Here is a 20,580-nt window from a genome sequence, read left to right as displayed (position 1 = left end):
GATACAAAAATCAATAAAAACTCACATAAGATCACTTCTGAACCAGCATTTTGACACATTTTTGGAAGAAAAGAACATGAACCTGTACTTTAACAGCTATATGATAAAAACAGTTGAGGGATATTTATGGTGAATTTGGGTAACCTAAACTCATGACTTCAGTGCTAATTTCATTGACTAACTATGACTAAAACTATAGTTGACTACCTTTTCCATGAGAAAGACAAAAGTTAGAGCTCCCAAAAATGTACTTTGATGACTAAAACTCTGACTAAAAGTAAGTCTTGTTTTTGTCAAGGAGATGAAAACTAGGCTAAAATGAAATTTAGATTTTGTCTGCCATTCAAAATCCATAATATTTCTCCACTGTGGATAAATCTGACAAAACACATCTGTAGCTCTTCTGCCTCTCAGCTGTAGAAAGCAGGGATCCCAGGTTTGGCAGAGTGCATAGAAGTACGATCTGCACCAGATTAAGGCAAAGACAAAAAATGTTTTGACTAAAATTAAAATCTACATAAGGAACTAAAGTAATTATGAAGTAAAACTGGACAAGAATGTTTTTGAGTGTTTAATCAACCAAAACTATCAAAGTTAGAAATGACTGCAATGTGAATGAAAACAATGAACAATTTAATCCTACAACTGAAATGAAAAATATCTGTCAAAATTAACACTGACAGGACTCCAGTCTCCTCACTCAATGACGTTGCAGAGATCAAGATTGATTAGGATGAATCTCCTTTTATTTCAGTCTAATTACATTTTTCAACCTCCTTGCAACTTTTTCTCTAGTCCAACCCACATCATTTTGTTCTCCTTAAGCTTTTTGCCTTCTCTGACCCTGATTAATCCCAAATAATCACTGCAGACAGCTATTAATGAGACAGTGAAAGGCTCTCAGATCATGGATATTTAGCTTGGCTGTTGACATTTAACTTTATTCATATAGAAACTGTGTTGCACCCTCTACTGGGAGAGATAGAAATAGCAACATTACACTTTCACTGATACTGGTAGCCGAGCTTCAGTCTTCACTTATAATTTTATCAGGATTTAAATTTGACAGCGTCTTGACCTAATATATTTGAATATAAGTAGGCTACTCAAAGTTAAGTTATGCGTTTAAAGTCTATTTGTAAATAATAAGAATGAGCTACATGAGTCTTAAATTATATTAGATGTAAGAGTAAAACTCGTGAAAGTTTATACAACCATAAAATTATATTTAAAAAATAACAATCTTACATTTCAACTATCTAATAAGTTTCCTCTCTGATTGGTTCTTGTCGCTGTCGCTCTCTTTATGACGTACTTCCTCTTTCTCCGCAACAACACGTGTGCGGTCCACGGTTCAGAGCTGAGGAGAGGAACAGTGACTAAATTTCAGTTTTAAGACACTTGACGTGTCGTCTGTGTATTACTTTATCCTTTGAAGGCTTTGCCGACAGAGGTGTCAAGATGGTGAAGCCTCGTTTTAAGGGGAAAAGCTCGATAAACCCCTCAACGTCCAGCAGCAACCCCGGTGAGCTAACCCCGACTACCAACGTTTGTTTACAGCTAATGCTAACTGCTGCTAGCCGGATGATATTATGCTCTAAAATAGGCATATTTCGGATATTGTCTTTATATTGTATTTAACGAGTCACTACCATTCAGTGAAAACAGTGTCAAACTATGGAGTGGGACGTTTACCAAAGCTTTATTTAGACTGCTGTTTAAACATGCTCTATATGTGAAAGTGACTCTTTAAACTTGACAGTTACAGCTTCTTAGGAGATAATATGCTATTTGTTAATAACTTTAGAGTAATTTCCTTAAATTCCAGAAAGCACTGCCGTCATTTAAGGATATGTGACATCCCTTAAGTGCTCTATCCTGATAACAGTTTTTGGTTGTTTATATGTACGTTTGGTTTAATTATATAATGATAATGAAGTTTGTTACGTATGTAATCCACAGACCGACCCAAAGGTGCTGGTGGGAGCAACATGAGGGACCGAGCCACAATCAAACGTCTGAATATGTACAGACAAAAGCAGAGATGGTAACTGATGATTACAATTTGCTCTGTTCTTTTAAGTCGCTGTATCAGAGTCTCATATATCACTGACATACATCAACAACTGCTGCACTCACACTGTTGCTGATTTTCTGTTCCCAGTAATAGCCGTGGAAAAGTCATAAAACCTTTACAGTACCAGTCAACAGTGGCTCCAGGGACTGTTGCCAGAGTTGAACCCAATATCAAGTGGTTTGGTAAGTACATTTCCTTAACCTTTTTAAAAATATATTTAACAGTGATGAAAGTAGTTGGAGACAAAATGTTTTATTTTTTTGTGATTTTTATTAAGTTATTTGCTTGTTCAGTAAAGTAAAACTATTTTACTAGATATGGGTGCTTTTGATGCTCAGTAATTTCAGTATGATATTGCCATCAGCAGATAAGAAAATGTCTTATGATATGTACAAACAGTATTTTGGCTATAAAAATCCACCTATGTTGGTTGCACAGAGTTCAGCTGAAGTCATGTTCTTTACTCATTATTATTCCTTGAACTTTAAAGTGTGGTTTTAGGACTAAATTTTTTTAATTTGTTCATCCACAAGCTTTGACTTTTATGTTTTATGTGAAATAACCTACATTTAAATATTGCTTTCAAAATTAGTGTCTACTGAAATTATTTTGTAATATTTTGGCATGTGGGACATCCCTAATGGGCTCAGTGGCTCAGTCTGTCGTTTCTCAACCAAAAGGTCTGGGTTTGATCCCCAGCTCCTAAATTAACATGTCAGTGTGTCTTTTGGCAAAACTCCTAACCCCAAATTGTGTGAATACTGTATGTATAGATGCATAAGAATGGGGTTAATACTGATGGCCACTCTACACAGTAACTTTTGCCATTGATGGTGCATTTCTGCACATAATTAAAGCAAAATGAAACAGTTCCCTTTAGGGACGATAAAGATTGAGGGAAGCATGATATTAGATTTATCTACAACTATACAAAATGCCTGTATTTGCAAATTACTTCTGACTGATACTGAAACTGATATATATGAATGTAGTTCCGACCTAATACTGCGGTCTTTAAAACACATGGAAGGAAGGATCCTTGATGGATCCTGGAGGACTGCTCCAGTGTTGAAGATCCTCAAATTTTTTTCCAAGGACTGAGCACTTCAAGCTGTGAATTTCTAAGAATGCACGTACACTATATTACCAAAAGTATTTGCTCACCCGCCCTGACTCTCATATGAACTTAAGTGATCCCATTCTTAATCCATAGGGTTAAATATGACGTTGGTTCACCCTTTGCAGCTATAACAGCTTCAACTCTTTGGGGAGGGCTTTCCACCATTCTTCCAGAAGTGCATTTGTGAGGTCACACACTGATGTTAGACGAGAAGGCCTGGCTCTCAGTCTCTGCTCTAATTCATCCCAAAGGTGCTCTATCGGGTTGAGGTCAGGACTCTGTGCAGGCCAGTCAAGTTCATCCACACCAAACTCTCTCATCCATGTCTTTATGAACCTTGCTTTGTGCACTGGTGCACAGTCATGTTGGAACAGGAAGGGGCCATCCCCAAACTGTTCCCACAAAGTTGGGAGCATGGAATTGTCCAAAATGTCTTGGTATGCTGAAGCATTCAGAGTTCCTTTCACTGGAACTAAGGGGCCAAGCCCAGCTCCTGAAAAACAACCCCACACCATAATCCACCCTCCACCAAACTTTACACTTGGCACAATGCAGTCAGAAAAGTACCGTTCTCCTGGCAACCGCCAAACCCAGACTCATCCATCAGATTGCCGGATGGAGAAGCATGATTCATCACTCCAGAGAAGGCGTCTCCACTGCTCTAGAGTCCAGTGGCGGCGTGCTTTACACCACTATCATTCCCAATCGCTTCAACTTTGTTATAATAGCACTGACGGTTGACTGTGGAATATTTAGGAGCGAGGAAATTTCACAGCTGGACTTTTTACACAGGTGGCATCCTATCACAGTATCACGCTGTAATTCACTGAGCTCTGCACGAGCCATAAAAGAGCGACCCATTCTTTCACAAATGTTTGTAGAAACAGTCTGCATGCCTAGGTGCTTGATTTTATACACCTGTGGCCATGGAAGTGATTGGAACACCTGATTTCAATTATTTGGATGGGTGAGTAAATACTTTTGGCAATATAGTGGATATATCCTTTACTTGCAGGAATTCAATCCAATGCAACCCATTTCCCTTCTATTCTAAAAAATGAAAAAATATATCAATATCAGGAGGAAGCAGAGTCCTCGACTGTGTAATACGCTTTTAAATGTCCCATCCCCCCCACTATTATGTTACTGTAATTTTATGGCATCAGAGTAAAGCTAGTCTGGTAAACAAATCACCATAGAAAAGGATTGTATTTTATGATAATATTATATGATACATTTGAATATATAATCATATATGTAAGATGATGATATGATAGCATATGGTATGGTATCACATTTGATAGCTGGGTCAAAGTTGTACACGCTGTTATTAGTACCCCTCCCATTCTGATTTCTGCTGCTGGGTAGATGGGCAGGACCACTCCTACTAAGTAATCAGTAGCACGCACTCACTGGCCTGTTCCAAATGTGTGTTTAACAGTTGCCATGGAGGGCTCTTGCCTGGACTCCTGGGCTTTGAGATACGACTACAGTTTAAAGTTTAAGGAATGGGCATTAACAAAGAAAAAGCCTGTTTGTTTGTCCTTCCTAAATCTCCACAAACATATTTGTACATATGGCTGATATTTTCAATCCATAATTTGGTTGTAAATATCAGCAGAAGTGTTCACATCTGCCCGAACCAATAATTGACTTTCTAACCTAATATCTGCCAGGCTGATAGTGTCGAGCATCTCTTTACAGAATTAGGAAACCTCTCTCTCTATACATTACTGATAAATGTTTTCACGTTCAGTAAATAGAGACACTTTTTATCTGTATTTTCTTACTTTGAGATAAAATTGGTGCTGGCCTAAAAAAGGAAGAAAATGCACTCCCAATACTTCATCATTAAGTTGAAAATCAGCAATGGAATGTAATTTGAGACTGTCCTGTCTGTCTAGCCACAGCAAGAAGGGAGCAGTTTGTCAGGTTTTACTAAAGAAATACAAGCATTTTGTTTTCATTCATGAAAATTCAAATAGCAGTCTTATTCTAAGTAAAGAGGTGATGCTGTTTTCTTTGCTGCTGCTGTTGATGAGGCACAACAGTAGCAATATAACTAAATTCAACAAAGCCTCATGCCTCATGCCTCATGCACAATTATTGCATCTTTATTGTTAGATTCAGTTAACCCTACTCTCATAATTTCTTAAATGGTTTAATGTCAAGATTGTCTGATTGTTGTGCCAGTTTAACATATTTAGTTTAATCAAAACAAACAAAGATCAGTAAAAGGGCACACACTGAAGTAGAAATACATGAAATAAAGTTTAAACCTAAAAATGATCTGTTATAAGTATTATAAGTTAAGTATTCCTGATAAGGCTCACAGATTAAATGTAGAGGCTTTATATGGGAAACAAGAGAGGAGAGGGGGTTGACCGTTTGAAAAATAAACAGGAATCATATTATTGCATTTATCTCCATATTTTATCTGTGTTTCAGCAAATACACGTGTAATTAAGCAGTCGTCCCTACAAAAGTTCCAAGAAGAGATGGGAGCAGTACAGAAAGATCCATATCGTGTGGTGATGAGACAGAGCAAACTTCCCATGTCCCTCTTGCATGATAGAGTCAAAGCACATGTGAGTATTACTGGTTTACTGTACAGTAAAAACAGAACTATCTCTATTTTTAGGCCTTTGCTGTTTTTGTAAGGGTCCTCATGTTAAAGTAGGCATGTCCAGAAGGTGGGCTTACATAATGTTTATTTGAGATTACGCCTTTCATGGATTTTATTAAAGGTATATTTGGTATATAAATCCACTGAAGTTTTTATTGAGCTTCTATCATGCAGCGCGGAAAAGAATCATTCTTCTGCTTTTACTCAGTAGCCTGTTGCTTTGGATTTTATGAGGAAAGGTGAACACGCAGCTTTACTTTAATCCTCATTCAATTCTCGCTTTGGCCCACTGTGACCTGGAGTGTGCTGGCTCTGTGCTTGGCATTAAGAGTTTCACTCTGCCAGACTTTCACTTCTCCACCTCATAACCGATGCAAATTTAAGTAAGATCCAGCTCTTCTTGCTCTCGTCCAACATAGTTTGGGACATGTTCCAGTTTTTTTATTCTTCTGTGTACAGTTTTCCTCCTGGAGGTGTACCTTTTTCTGAATCTAAACAACACGAAGAAGTTACCGTAAAAGCTTCTGTTCTTTTATAGTTGCATCTCACTTTTTAAAGTACAACTATATGCTGCATTTTAGCATAACATACATTCTTATCTAGTCTAAATATCTGGCTGTTAAATGATCAGTGGAATTCACATTGTGTCAATAAGGTTTAAATTGGGTATTAGAGATGCATTTTTTAAAGAACCAGGGAGCTCTGTAGAAGATCTTGGCAATATGAAACCAACAGCATTGTTTGTTTTAGACAAACCTTGTAAACTTTTGGTCCCAGCTCCTCTCATGGCAGTGTTCTAACAGAGATATGGTTTGTTATTCTGCTTTGCTGGAACATTTAATCTGCCCTGGCACACACTTGGCTGTTTTATTGGCGTCTCCGTTGCATATTTGGGTGTTCTGTTTACTGTATGAATTTGTTTTGTAATGATGTTTGAAGCTTCTGGAAGATCGGTACCAGCAGAGTGTATTAAAGTTGGTTAAACAGCCTGTTATCTGTTAACAATTTCCAGGTTACCATTTATAACGATCATGCAGAATTGGCATAAAACTCTCGGCCTTTGGTTGAATTCTGGGGCTAACACTTTTCAACTTAAAAAAAATAAGAAAAATAGAAAACAAAATATGTATTGCATACCACAATATATATAAAAAAAATCTATTAATATTAAAATAGCGCTGCTGCAGTGTGAGCTTGAGCTTCTGTTTCAGTACATCATTACAGTTACCAATCAGTTATGACTATTTGAATATCTCTGTCAGTTGTGACATCTTTTTCCTGTTTACAGGTCGCTGAAAGAAGAGGTTATCCAAAACCTTCTGTTACAGAGCACAAAAATGCTATTTACTCACAGATATGATGGCGAACTAGGGTGTGACGAGATCAAAACGTCACAAGATGTCTCGGTCAAGATGTCTCGGTGAAAATCATCTTGCGATATCAGTACTGCCCAGGAACCAGGAGCAGCAGCTCTCCTGACAAAAAACAATACCTAACTGGAAGCTATAAAAGATCACAAAGATGCCCTGGACACTTTAGAATTGTTGATCACGCTCCATCCCCCGCCCCCTCCTCCGCGTGTGCTACTCGGGGCCGTTCATGATCCGCAAATGCATAATAAGTTAATCATAACAGTCCGAAATGATTAAATGCTGCTGGAAACCTGTGCAGTCTCTTAGAGTTCGTGTACGCATGCAGACTCGCTTATAGTGTCACTGTTTGTGACTTTGTAACTTCGATTCAGTACTGCCTCATCGTGTCTCCTTATCATCTCACCGTCTGTCAGTCACACATCTATCAACTGTTGGCTGTGCGTATCATCAGTCAGAAGCTTAACGTGTTGCGCAAGGGGTCGTTGTATAATGCAGGAGTAAACTTAGCAAAACAAACTCTGTCTGAGTGGCATAGAGTCCACTGTTCACTCAAAAAAGCGAAGTTATAGCCCCAGTTAAACGCGCCCTGTGTTATTAGACAGCAGACAGAGCAGAGACACACACATTAACACACACACTCATCTATGCATCATGTCCAACACTGTCCAAGCTCTTATCAGGAAAAAAAGACAAGAAAACGATAATTAAAGCTATTTCTCTAAATTACTGTAAAACACAAAAAAAGTGTTATTGAGAGAAATATGTCTTTTGAGTGTTTTATATATAGATGTACTTAAAGAGGGTGAGAAATAGTTTGAGTTCACTGATGCAGCTCTTTATATTAGGTCTGTTGTTAATAGTTTTTAAATCACTTTCAAAACAATCTAAATGCTTTTATTATTATTATAATTGAAGCCGTGGGTGCACAGTGTAGTAAAATAAAGATATGGTAGATTATTAAAATGAAAGGTCTGATTTGAAGAGCATTAAGTTTTAGTCAGAGTTTGACAAGAAAAACTGTGTGTAAGCATTGATAGCCTGTTCAGTTCAAGAGGAGTTAGTTTAAGTAGGTCTGAGTAGGGCTGGACAATTAATTGAATTTTGATCGTGATTTCAATTTTGGCTTCTCATGATCATAAAAACATTATAATCGAAGAAAAACAATTGTGTGCTTCAAAGAGTATTTTTGGGTTGTGTTTTGGCTGTGTTATCAGTGTTTTTTGCATGTTGCAAATTTTGCAAGTTTTACAGGAGTGCATGTAGATTGGATATTTATTTTTATTTATTGTTTTTTTATAGCTATTATTTAATATATTGTTATTATTTTATTTGTTACTAATTTTTTTTGATTGTTCTTTTAAGTTGTGGTTCAATAAATTCTCAAATTTTGAAATTAATGAATTATCGTGTTTATTAATCGTGATTTCAATATCAATCAAAAATAATCGTGATTATTAATTTTGCCATAATCGTCCAGCCCTATTTCTGAGTAGACCTGAATGCCCTGCAGTAATGACTTTCAGTCTCATAAAGGACATATTTTCCACTCATATATTTTTTCCAAAATAAAAAAAGTGTAAAATCTCATTTTGTGTCTCGTAGGCCCAAACCTCGTGAGATAAGCGTCTCGTCACACCCTTCCAGCGAACCAAAGCTTTCTAGCTGTTTAAAGTTAACATGAGGTGATTTTCACTTGTCAAGTGACAGAAAAGAAAAGAACATATAGATTGTCAGCTATATAGAAAAAACTCAGCAGGCAAAGGAGCATGTATGTGCTGCAGTAGAGCGGTGGTTCTTAACATGGGGGTCGCGAGACACAGAAAGAGTTGCCAGATGACCTCTAAAAAACAAAGAATATTTTTAAATGATTTCAAAAGTATATTTTTCCCATTTTTAGAAAAAATACATGTATAAGAATAGTTAGATGTATAATAATATATAGTCATTTGGTGAGACTCGTGCTGAAATCAAAGTGAATTTCAAATGAAAATCCTTTAAATGTAAGTCTTCACACGACTAGTCTTAAAAGTGCACAGCTGTGTTCTGCTATGCTTTAACCATCTTTAGGTACAGTGGGGGTCCCTGGTCTCAGGAACCTTTATTTTGGGGGTCACGGGCTGAACGTATGAGAACTCCTGCAGCATAGGACTAGTGCACAAAAGGTGACTTGTTGCAAAGAAAGTTAGATTTTTATACCAGAAAAGCCTCCTGAGAATTTTTCTATATTGCATTCACTTACTATGATGCTTTTTTTGTAACATTAGCTAACAACAGCCCCATCTAGCACATGTATAACCTAGCTTAATTGCCTGCACAATGTGAGGGAAGTATGCAATATTTTTGTTGATTATGGTGATAAATTTGAGGTTGAAAACAAGTTTGTGTGATTTGTGCATATTAGCTCTAAAGGTAGCTGGTATAAAAGTTGTATTAGCTATCCTACTAGGGACAAATGATCCAGTTACTTTATCAGGTTCAACTTACTGTATTTTTATCCATAGATAAACTTGTTTTGCAGCCAGTGAGATTGTAACATCCATTATGGCACACAGGCCACAACAGGATAGAAGTAACATGAAAGGGAGACTGACACCCAAATAAAAGATTTCTGGACATCACTTGTCTGTAATAAATACAATTTTAACCATTTTTCTGTGTATTAAAATGCATTTTTAGAAGTTTAAATCTCATCCTTCTCTTTCTGTCTCTATACACACAGAACTCTAAGGTCCACATTCTAGACACTGAGGGTTTTGAGACCACTTTTGGGCCTAAAGCTCAGAGGAAGAGGCCCAGTCTGATGGTAGGAGACATGAAGGACTTTGTAGAACAGGCTGAGGCATCAGCTCTGACCTATAGCGCAGACAAAGACAAAGACCTGGTGACCGAGGACACGGGGGTCCGGTAAGACCTTCAGTTTCGGAATTCACTAGACTGCTGGCTACTGTTGCTGACCAGAAATGAGGTCTCTGAATTTTCACATTAAAAGGAATAATTAACTATTTGCCATTATTCTAAACTCCTAACAGGGACGAAGTCCGTGAGGAAATCTTCAAAAAGGGTCAGTCCAAGAGGATCTGGGGAGAGCTATACAAGGTAACATTTCTGCTTTGCTCTCAGTATTGTTCATTGCATTATGGGATCCTTCATATATCTGACTGTTTCATATTTATAGGTAATTGACTCATCCGATGTCGTCATCCAAGTACTGGATGCTCGGGACCCCATGGGAACACGATCTAAGAGCATAGAGACGTATATGAAGAAGGAGAAGCCTTGGAAACATCTGATCTTTGTTCTCAACAAGTGTGATCTCATCCCCACCTGGGTCACGGTAAGACATTTATAAGTCTTCAAATCAAATTTGACTGGGATTGATTACTCAGTGTTTGGCTTCTTTTAGTATTGAATTGTATGTGTGTCTCTGTTTTCCCACTCGATTTAAATCAGAAACGGTGGGTCGCTGTTTTGTCCCATGAATACCCCACACTGGCTTTCCACGCAAGCCTCACTAACTCCTTTGGGAAGGGCTCCCTCATCCAGCTGCTTAGGCAGTTTGGCAAGGTAAGCACTCACCTAGGATTTAGATAATTATGATTTAACCTAAACCATTCACTGTTCCCTTAACAGTCACTAAAAATCACTGCTTTTGACTCATTTGTCTCCTTACTTGGCTGTCCTGCTTGTACAATCATATTATCTGTAATAAAACCAGATTTTGGCCAATTAACTTTATTCATAACTCTTTCAGTAGTGTCAGAAGGGCATGGTGATTTTTTTAGAGCACTTTCTACAAAAAGTTCTGATGAAATGATGTTTGTCTCCAGTGTTTTACAGTCCTATAAAAAGGCAGGACAACGATATGTTTCTGTATTGATATCTGGCCTACTTCGTCTCTTAAACATACTGTCTATCTCCTTTACAAAATTCAGTGATATCCACAAGTCTGTTTTTTTTTCTTTTCCCCTGTAACAACCTGTTTGTCAATGCATTAAATATTTAAAATTTGCCATTTTAAAGTTGGCACCATCAGGTTAAGAGGGTCTGAAGTTCTTCCCAAAGATCTTAGGGGGAGCACGAGGCTTTGACTGCTCTGAAGTTGGCAAAATTAGATTTGCAAATATTGATTAAAACCATGATAAAGCAGTTATTCAATAACTTATAAAAAGTTTTTTTAATAAGAAAAGCATGCATAGGCCTTTTTAGTGTTTTATCACTGAAACAATTAAGATCTATGTCAATTTTTGGCGGCAGTGCATCACTTTTTCTTCTTTCTTGGGTCCTGGGGGGGGCTCCGCTTTTCTTAGATACATGTAGGGGTGGCTCCAAGTGAGAATGGTTGGGAAACACTGACCTAGAATATGATTCATATCTGAGACATATGGTTATGCAGTGAAGAAGTGACTGGATGTTATTTTGACATAATCTTGATTTCTATTTAAAAAGGTTAAAACATTAATTCACAGGCTGTGATGAGCAGTAATGCAGGCTACATGTCACATGTCTACTGCTCACAGTGAAGTAGAGAGGAGTAGGAGATGCAGGCTGAGATCATGCTGCAGCATGTAGACTAAAGAAGTACATGTAAATCTATGATTATATGGTTAATGTTTAATTTGCGGAAGATATGACCAAGAGGAAGTATGTAGATAATGAATAGAAGGGGGCCCAAAACAGAATCCTGGGTAATACTGGAAGAGACAGGAAAGGAGTGGGATTCGAATTATTTAAGCTGTATGAACTGAGTGCGATGAGAGACGTATGATTTAAACCAGTGCAGAGGTGTGTTTGTAATCCTGATTGTTGCTTTACAACACTGAGATGGTTGTGCATTAATAATCTCATGTCTGTGTTTGAAATATATTTTGCTCTGACTTGTGTCAACATGGAAACAAAACTGTTGAGTTTAAAGTATTTACAGGCTCGACAATACACAGTGCAACATTTCTATTTTGTCCGTATTCAAAATGAAAGCACTAGATGTCATGCTATTGAAAAGAAAATCCTAAAATTCTCTGGGCAGAGAATTAAATGTTCAACTGATGCAGTGTGGACACCGAGCATGCTTTTTATGCTGTTGGATTTTGTATCTTTCCCTGATAAAAAGGACACAAGCCCCCCCTTTGGAAGGACCTACTCCCAAGCTTTTGTGCATTTTTTAAATTAACAATAAGACAGAGATAGGCAGGATAATGTCACTTTTTTTTTGACTGTTATGAATTTCTATAGTAGGCTGTAGCGCATGTATAAATTGGACTCTAAAGCATTTTAACCTTGTTGAAAACTTAGTGCCGTAGGCATTGGAAATCCTTCTACAGTTTACCAAAAAGTTACTAAAAACCCACTTGACATCATAGCAATTCTCTCTAATATGATGATGCACAGTCATCGTATTACATTCTGTACTACCAGACTTGAACACGCAAAGTTGCATAGTGGTTGGCGAATGCAGCATGTTTGTAAAAGCGGGATTCATAAAAGATCTAAAAGGTTGGAGATTACAGAGGTTTCATATTCAAACAAACTGTTCTCGTTAGATTTAATATTTTGAGTTAAAGAGGCTTTTATGAGAGGGAGACAGAAACTTTATTTTTCCTTGTAAAGTTTTTCCCTGTTGGACCACGTTCACCAAGTCTGGAGATAACAAGGCAAAAAAGCTTTCTCCAAACACTCCCATCAGTAGACAGACAAAATAAAGGATAGCTATATCTCTTGATTTAAAGGGTTTAGATCGTCATGATTATCTTGGCCACATATTAGAGTCCCTTTTAAAGATATCCTTTGGTATGTGTTTTGAACAAGCTACATTAAAGTTTTGGAGTGATGACAAGCTCACTTTTTATCTCTAATGGAAACAGAGTCCCTTCTAAAATTAATCTCTGTGAGCTGACAACAGGCTTAGACTGTTGTTCAGGAAACACAACACACTCTGACTTTATTTTTGTTTCTTCCACAGCTCCACACAGACAAGAAACAGATAAGTGTGGGTTTCATTGGCTATCCTAATGTAGGAAAAAGCTCAGTCATCAACACACTGCGGTCTAAGAAGGTCTGCAATGTAGCACCCCTCGCAGGAGAAACAAAGGTAAGGGCCAAGTGTCATCTCTACAGTGTAAACTGAATTTAAACCCTCGATATGCAACAATCCACACTGAGAAATTGTATCTACAAAGACGTTCAGCTGGAAGATGCTGGGCCCTGAAGGCTTGAATGGGATTTTTTTTTCACAAATACTCAGGCGACTAACAAAGACTTTGAATAAAGAAGTAAAAAAGGAACAATTTCCCACCATTGTTACACTTTTCTGTGTAGGCAGGTGTAATGCCACGCTTACTAATCACTGAAATCAAGCTAAAATGAAGTTATAAGTTTTTGGGCCAATGAAATTGGACATAGCTTTTGGCATCATTGACTCTACCGGCTGAATCCAGTCACTATGTATATCGTAGTTATTTGGGTTAAAGGTTACACAGTTTATTATGTGTCTTATTATTTGAAACACTTGTTCAAAGCGCTAAGATCAGAGTATTTATGACAGCAAAGTTTACAGTAAGACAACTTAAGCAGCACTCAACCTCCCTGCACTCTGAGCTTAGTTTACAAACAGTCAAAGCTGATTTACCATAATTTTTAAGAGTAATGAGCCTCAGGTGAAAATCCATCAACATCATCTCTGTTCGTTTACGTTCAGTCCCACAGTGCACTAGGGGCAGACATAAGAGGTCTTGTTGACATGTTTGAGATCCAACAGAGTTACAGGGTTTAGTCACAAGCTCTTTTTGATACCTTTGACTGGTTTAAAATGTGTAAAGCCCTCTACCAGTTGTAAAGGGTAATCACTGTTTTTTTTAAAGAAAAAAAAAAAAAACAGAAACAGCAGAAAGACCGACATTGTCAGTTATAGCTATCATGTAGTCTTTAATTATATCACAGGTCATATCATTACAGCAAAATTACACAATGTTAACAGGTATTAACTTTTTTTTTTAAATTGCACAGCCTTAAAAACACTTTTTAATTTATTTTAGGTGTGTTAACAGTGTTCTTCATGATGTACTATATGGACAAACGTTTTTGGCCACACCATTCTTGAATTCAGGTGTTTCAATCAGACCTGTTGCCACAGGTGTATAAAATCATGTATCTAGCCATGCAGTATCCATTTGTAAATATTCGTGATACAAAATGGGTCGTTCTGAAGAGCTCAGCGACTTCAAGCATGGTACTGTGATTGATGCCACCTTGGCAATAAGACATTTCTTGAAATTTCATCCCTGAGGGATATTCCAAAGTCAACTGTAAGTGATATTATTAGAAAGTGGAAGCGTTTAGGAACAACAGCAACTCGGCCAGGAAGCAGAAGACCGCGTGAAATCAGAGTGGTGTCAGTAGCTGCTAAGACCCATGGTGTGTAAACGTCCAATACCAAGACATTTTGGAGAGTGCTATGCTTCCAACTTTGTGGCAACAGTTTGGGGAAGGTCCTTTTCTATTCCAATACTACTGTGCTCCAGTGCACAAAGCAAGGGTGTGGAAGGACTTGACTGGCCCACAGAGCCCTGACCTCAACCACATCAAGCACCTTTGGGAGGTTGCAAGCCAGGCCTTTTTGTTCAACATCAGTAGCTACATTCACACTGCCTCTCTTTTACGTGTCTGTTACGCCTTTGTTCTACAACGCCGTTCTGTATGAAAGCGACCGTTCCGCAGTGGGGGGTTGATCTCGCCCCATCTCTGATCTGGATCGAGAGGTAGTATCAAAGCCGTAACAGACTTTTTTGCAACAAGTGTGAAAGGACGTCACAGCATTCCACAACGGCGAGTGTACGCTGCTGTCTCCACAAACCGGAGATTTAAAAACCAGTGCGGTTTAATTGAGCTGCATTTCATCGGAGAAAACGACAGGGGGATAAAACAAAGAATAATGTGGATTAACTGGAGAGACTGTGAGGTTAGAGAGCTGATCACACTGTACGGGAGAGGAGAGAGCAGACACATCTCTGCTCACAGCAGCGTCTGAAAAGCTCCATGATGTGTTTAAGTGAGCTCGGTACTCTGAAGTTTCCGACTTCCGATGTAAATACGTGCACTGTGACACTGCTTAAAGTCGGACCTCCAACCCAGAAACATGGAGGGAAAAAATTCTACTGGATCTAATCAATCAAAATGAACGTTCATGTTATTTTCCCCTTGTTGTGGAACAGAGGCGGGCATTCCTTTTTGCCTTTATTGTGGAATCTCTGTGTAAAAACAGCTAGTGCCTGACCTCATAAATGCTCTACAGAGTGAATGGGCACGTATTTCCCACAAAAACACTCCAAAATCTTGTGAAAAGCCTTCAAAGAAGAGCTGAAGCTGTTATGGCTGCAAAAAGGGGGGGGGCAACTCCATATTAAAGTACATGTATTTGAATACAATGTCATAACAGTTCCTGGTGTGTAATTGTCAGGTGGCTGAATACTTTTGTCCATATAGTCTTACTGCAATAACAGAAGAAGTGTGCTGGCCAAGTAAAAAAAAACAAACAAATGAAACAACTATTTTTACCTTTAACTTCCCTCTGTCTGGCTGTTTATCTGGTTTGGAAACCTGTCTGAGAACCTCCAAATGGCCAAAGCAGGGTCAAAAGGAGAGAGACGGAGTGTTGCCATGCTTTGCCAGAAGCTGTGTGCTGAGTCGAGCAGAAAGGAGATTGTTTTTTCATCCCTGTCCAGTGAATCTGATGGGCCTGTGGCCAGCACTCTTTTATTTCTTACCTTGTTTTTGATCTCACCACACACCTATCTTTGAGATTGCCAAACAAACTTGGAATCCAAGGCGTATCTGTGACTCTTTTTCTTTCACTTTGTAGACATAACTGTGTGTTATCCATCCACCCATTATCCATAATGTTTATGTTCGTTGCGGGGTGCTGAGCTGGTCCTAGCTACCATTTGGCAAGAGGCTGGATGATTGCCAGTCAATCACAGGGCTTACAGAGACAAACAAGCACATTTGAGTCACCAGTTAATTTAACGAGCATGACTTTGGCTTCGAGCCGGAGAGAACCCACGCCTGGATGAGTAAAACATTCAGAAAGACCAAAAAGCATTAGCAGGAACTCGAACCAGGAACCTTAAAACTGTGAGACAACACTGCAAACCACTGCACCCTTGCAGCCCAATGTAACAATGATAAAGGGCTGCAAGGGTGCAGTGGTTTATCATTGTTACATTCATGTCAGATGCTACATTATGGCCTTGCTAATCCATTATTTCAGGAGGAAAAAAGTTTTTTTAGTAAAAGGTGAAGTGAGAACTTATTGCAGTTGTGAGTCTGAGTATTTGCTATCATGTTTTTAGTAGTGGGCTCAACATATCTAGATTTAATTTATATGATGTATACTGAAATAATCTGACTCTACTGACAGTATTTATCTGTGATAGGTGTGGCAGTACATCACATTGATGAGGAGAATCTTCCTCATTGATTGTCCTGGTGTCGTGTACCCTTCAGAGGACAGTGAAACTGATATCGTCTTAAAAGGAGTGGTAAGTCTTCATCATTTTTTTTCTCTGCTCAGCTGGGGGTGAATGAAAGTTCATCTGTTCCCTTCACAGCTCTGAAAAATAACTCAGTGATTCAGGATAATCCACCAACTGTTAATGTGGTATTTTTGACAGCTCAGGTATCTTAAGCAAAATGATGAAAGGATTCCTATCACTAACACCAGACTGTTTTTAAAAAATGCCTTGATCAGCTCTGATTCTAATCCCCTAGATCCTTCTCAAAGATCCCAGGTTTAACATGTAGGCTGTGCAGTCTCCGTAACTGAAGCGTTGCAGGTTCATGTTTTAAAATGCACGTCTCTGTCTTCACCTTTCACTCAAAGGTTCAAGTGGAGAAGATCAGAAATCCAGAGGAGCACATCGGGGCCGTACTGGAACGGGCCAAGCCAGAATACATTCAGAAGACCTATCGCATCCCTTCCTGGAACAACGCCGAAGACTTTCTTGAGAAGTTGGCGTTTCGTACCGGGAAACTGTTAAAGGTCTGGATGACCCTATTTTCTTTTATTGATTAATAAAACTGTTTAACCACAAGTTTTTATTTCACAACCCTGTTTCCGAAAAAGTTGGTGGGAATTTAAAATGTAAATTAAAACACAAGGAGGTCAGTTTCAGAACACTGAAGGCCTTTATTTAATTGAGAATAGAAAAAAGATAACATATCAAATGTTGAAACTGAGAAATATCATTGTTTTTGTAGAATTATACGCCCATTTTGATGCATGCAACATAGTTTAGAGGTGGACAGCCTTCTTTTATCAACACTGGAAGCTTTACGAAGTTGGGAGATCAGTTATGTTATTTAGGTGGAATCCTTGATATTCATGCTATGTGTAGGACTTAAAAAAAAATTGGGATCTCCTTTGTCAATAGGTGACAAGTATGGACTGCTTGCAGGCCAGGTTAGCACCCAGACAGCAGAGCCATGCTTTTGTATTGTGTGCAGAATGTGGTTTGGCATTATACTGATGAAATAATTAAGAAAAAGAAGTCTTTTGGCAGCATATGTTGCTTCAACACCTAGACATATTACTCAGCATTAATGCAGCCTTTCTGAGTGTGCAGGCTACCTATGTCATTACATTAGCAACAAGCCAGATGGTCCCTCTCCTCTTCAGCCTGAAGGATGCATCATCCAGGATTCTGTCAGTTTTTAATGTAGGCTTGTCAAAAATCAACTTTTTGCCTCATCCCTTTTGTACAGAGATTGTTTCAGGTTCTCATATCTTTAAATATATTATGTAGAGATGGAAAAAATCAGGGTCCATGCTGATGTTTAAAATACAGCTAATGGCAGGGTTGTAAGACACTCACAGTGCCAACATTTTCTCGAAAGTTTGAAAATGAAAACAGATCAGATTCTGCATCTCGATGTTAAACTAGTGCTTGGATGCAGCCCTAATAACATGTACCATAGATGATGAAATTCCTAGATTCTTTTAAATTTATTGTCAAGATGAAGATTGTTTTCTGAATCGTAACATTAGTTTTCCACAACTACTTTGGAAATGTGGTTGTAATATTTACTACATGCTTACTGAATTTCCAAGCAGGAACTGTGCTCTCCAAACAATAAAAAATGATCATTCTGATCATTTAACTTAAAGCAAAGACAGACCCTCGTATTTTGCTTTTTAAACAGCACAGGACAGAATCATGTCATCTTCTAGGTCTGACCAATGCATAATGTGCTTTACTCTTGAAAGCTGTGATTTCAAAGGCAATGTCTTATCAGAAATACTTTTAAATCCTTAGCCTGAACTTAGCAATGTATTTATGTTCACAGGGCGGTGAACCAGATCTCACCACTGTGTCTAAAATGGTGCTCAATGACTGGCAGAGAGGACGTATCCCCTTCTTTGTCAAACCACCAGGACCTGAGGGTGAACAGGAGGTAGGAGTTTTTTTGATTTCCAGTTCTGCTTTTTATCACCAACTTGTGCCATCTGTGTCAGCTTCCTTTTTGTACCCTAAATGTTTCCAGGACAAGAAGCTGTTGGCCGGTGAAGGATCCTCAGATGTGGTTGAAGATGTCCAAGAGGAACAGCTTGACAATCCAGATGCCCACTCTGAGGAACCTGAGCAGCAGCAGCAGCAGAAACAAAAAGAGGTAAAGAAGATGCTGGCGAATGTACGGCAGAACTTTGGCAAGATCAACGTGGCACCAGAGTTCAGCGAGGAAGACTTGGTTCCTGTGGAGATGCCTGACCTTGACATGGCTGATTTCTCTGGCTCTGATGGTGAGGATGTCAGTGAGGAAGAGGATGAGGAAGAGGAAGATAGGACCAATGTTGAAGCAGTTGATGGAGAGACCGAAGAGACCACAAAGGCTCAGACTGGAAAGGCAAACGACAACAAAAGCTCACGAGAGGTGATTCGTGAGCTAGATGCGAAGATTGCCAAGTACAAGCAGTTCCTGGACCGGGCAAAGTCAAAACGCTTCTCTGAAATCCGGTCAGTCTGCTCATACCAAAACCAGGCTTAAAAATTCACTTTATTTTTTGTATTTCTTTATTTAAAGGCAGAGAAATGCATGTTAAGAGGTCACAGGTAATGATCATTTAGGTCTCAAAGAATTATTTCAAACTTTCTGATCAGTGGGCACAACTTTAACTATTTTATATTTTTTTCGACCTGCTTCTCCCTATTGTTGAAGATCAGCTCATAGACTGCAGCACTAAATCAAAAAATAGTTGTGTAGTTACTCTTAATGTAATTTGATTACCGTTCATTTCAGCAGATCCTGACTGGTTTAGAATGTTTGCTTGTTGAGTAATGATTCGCCATCTTTTCCTTTGCACAGGATACCTAAGGCACTGTCTGACAAAGTGTTCACAGACATGAAGACTAAACAAACAGCTGCACAACAAGCTAAACAAGCTCAGAAGAAAGGTAGTAAACATGTTTATCAAGACGATTGGTCATGAATGCAGAAATTATTTTTGACAAAAATATTGCACTTTTTCACAAAACTTCTCAAACAGAAAGCATGCATGCCATCTTAGCTGTATGAAGATGAATTTTATGAGGACTGACACAAATACCTGGAGTTATACAACCAGGTCAGGTTGACATAAGTGCTTCATTTTTAATCTTTGTTTGTCTTTAGGTGCAAACCAGAGGAAGAGGAGAGTGGAGGATGACGAGGAGTCGACGCACAGACTGACCTCTAAACAGGTATGCAGTGTTTGCTGTCTCTGACGTCAAACAAATCGCTCTGCCTTCACAAGATAAATGTCTTTGCCCTTTACTCATGTATCATGATTTTATCATTTCTGTTTTTCTTTATCTGTCTCCACAGAGAAGAGCAATGGACCGTGCTAAGAAAGCAAAAAAAGTTGGAGTACGCTATTACGAAACACACAATGTGAAAAACAAGAACAAGAACAGAAAGGCCCCGTCTTCATCCACAGAGGGACGGAAGGCCAAAAGAGCAAAGCACTAAGTCTTTAAGGGTATAATCTGTGTTAAATCTTTATTTAAATTAGCAGAAAAATCATGTTTTAATGAACTTGTAGAGTTGAAAGAACTCTCAAACTGGTGTAAAATGGTCTCATCAAGTTTGCCTTATCCAACCTTGACTAAGCCTCAAAGGAAACTGTTATTGCCTCTTCTGTTTGCTCCCTTCAACCCAGAACTGTTGATGAATGACATTTAATTCATCATATACAGGCCTAATGCTCTCTTGATGTTCAAGAGAAATGTACAGTAAGTAATTCTTTAAACTGTACTTGTCATGTCATGCTGTTGAAAAAAATAAAACATTTGCTAAAGTCACTGTGAAGTTCATATTAATAAAGATTTAGTAACAAGACATTTAGAAGCATTGTGTTCAC

At 38.4% G+C, this 20,580-nt stretch overlaps 1 protein-coding gene across 2 annotated transcripts; it reads left to right on the top strand.

Annotated features, from left to right (window-relative positions):
• The first annotated feature begins 1,327 nt into the window (after nucleotides 1-1,327).
• Nucleotides 1,328-20,551, top strand: gnl2 (guanine nucleotide binding protein-like 2 (nucleolar)). Of its 2 annotated transcripts, XM_041794178.1 has the most exons (16): nucleotides 1,328-1,525; nucleotides 1,963-2,047; nucleotides 2,165-2,259; nucleotides 5,646-5,785; nucleotides 9,916-10,100; nucleotides 10,226-10,292; nucleotides 10,372-10,530; nucleotides 10,647-10,760; nucleotides 13,153-13,281; nucleotides 16,622-16,726; nucleotides 17,068-17,226; nucleotides 18,531-18,638; nucleotides 18,729-19,198; nucleotides 19,548-19,636; nucleotides 19,854-19,921; nucleotides 20,046-20,551. In XM_041794178.1, exons 1-16 carry the CDS (start codon nucleotides 1,462-1,464, stop codon nucleotides 20,187-20,189), a joined length of 2,181 nt encoding a protein of 726 aa, XP_041650112.1. In that variant the 5' UTR covers nucleotides 1,328-1,461; the 3' UTR covers nucleotides 20,190-20,551. The 2 variants fall into 2 exon arrangements, with proteins under 2 accessions (XP_041650112.1, XP_041650111.1); XM_041794177.1 differs by having other exon boundaries at nucleotides 18,531-19,198.
• The last annotated feature ends 29 nt before the right edge of the window (nucleotides 20,552-20,580 follow it).

This window comes from Cheilinus undulatus, linkage group 8 (assembly GCF_018320785.1).
Source record: "Cheilinus undulatus linkage group 8, ASM1832078v1, whole genome shotgun sequence".
Taxonomy (NCBI): Eukaryota; Metazoa; Chordata; class Actinopteri; order Labriformes; family Labridae; genus Cheilinus; species Cheilinus undulatus.
Note: the sequence above shows the minus strand (reverse complement) of the source record. Positions and strands in the feature narration are given on the sequence as shown.

Coding starts and splice junctions, on each gene's coding strand:
- gnl2 (XM_041794177.1), top strand. CDS start 1,462: ATGGTGAAGCCTCGTTTTAAGGGGAAAAGCTCGATAAACCCCTCAACG. Junction 10,101..10,225: donor ACCGAGGACACGGGGGTCCG/GTAAGACCTTCA, acceptor AACTCCTAACAG/GGACGAAGTCCGTGAGGAAA. Junction 17,227..18,530: donor GTACCGGGAAACTGTTAAAG/GTCTGGATGACC, acceptor TTATGTTCACAG/GGCGGTGAACCAGATCTCAC.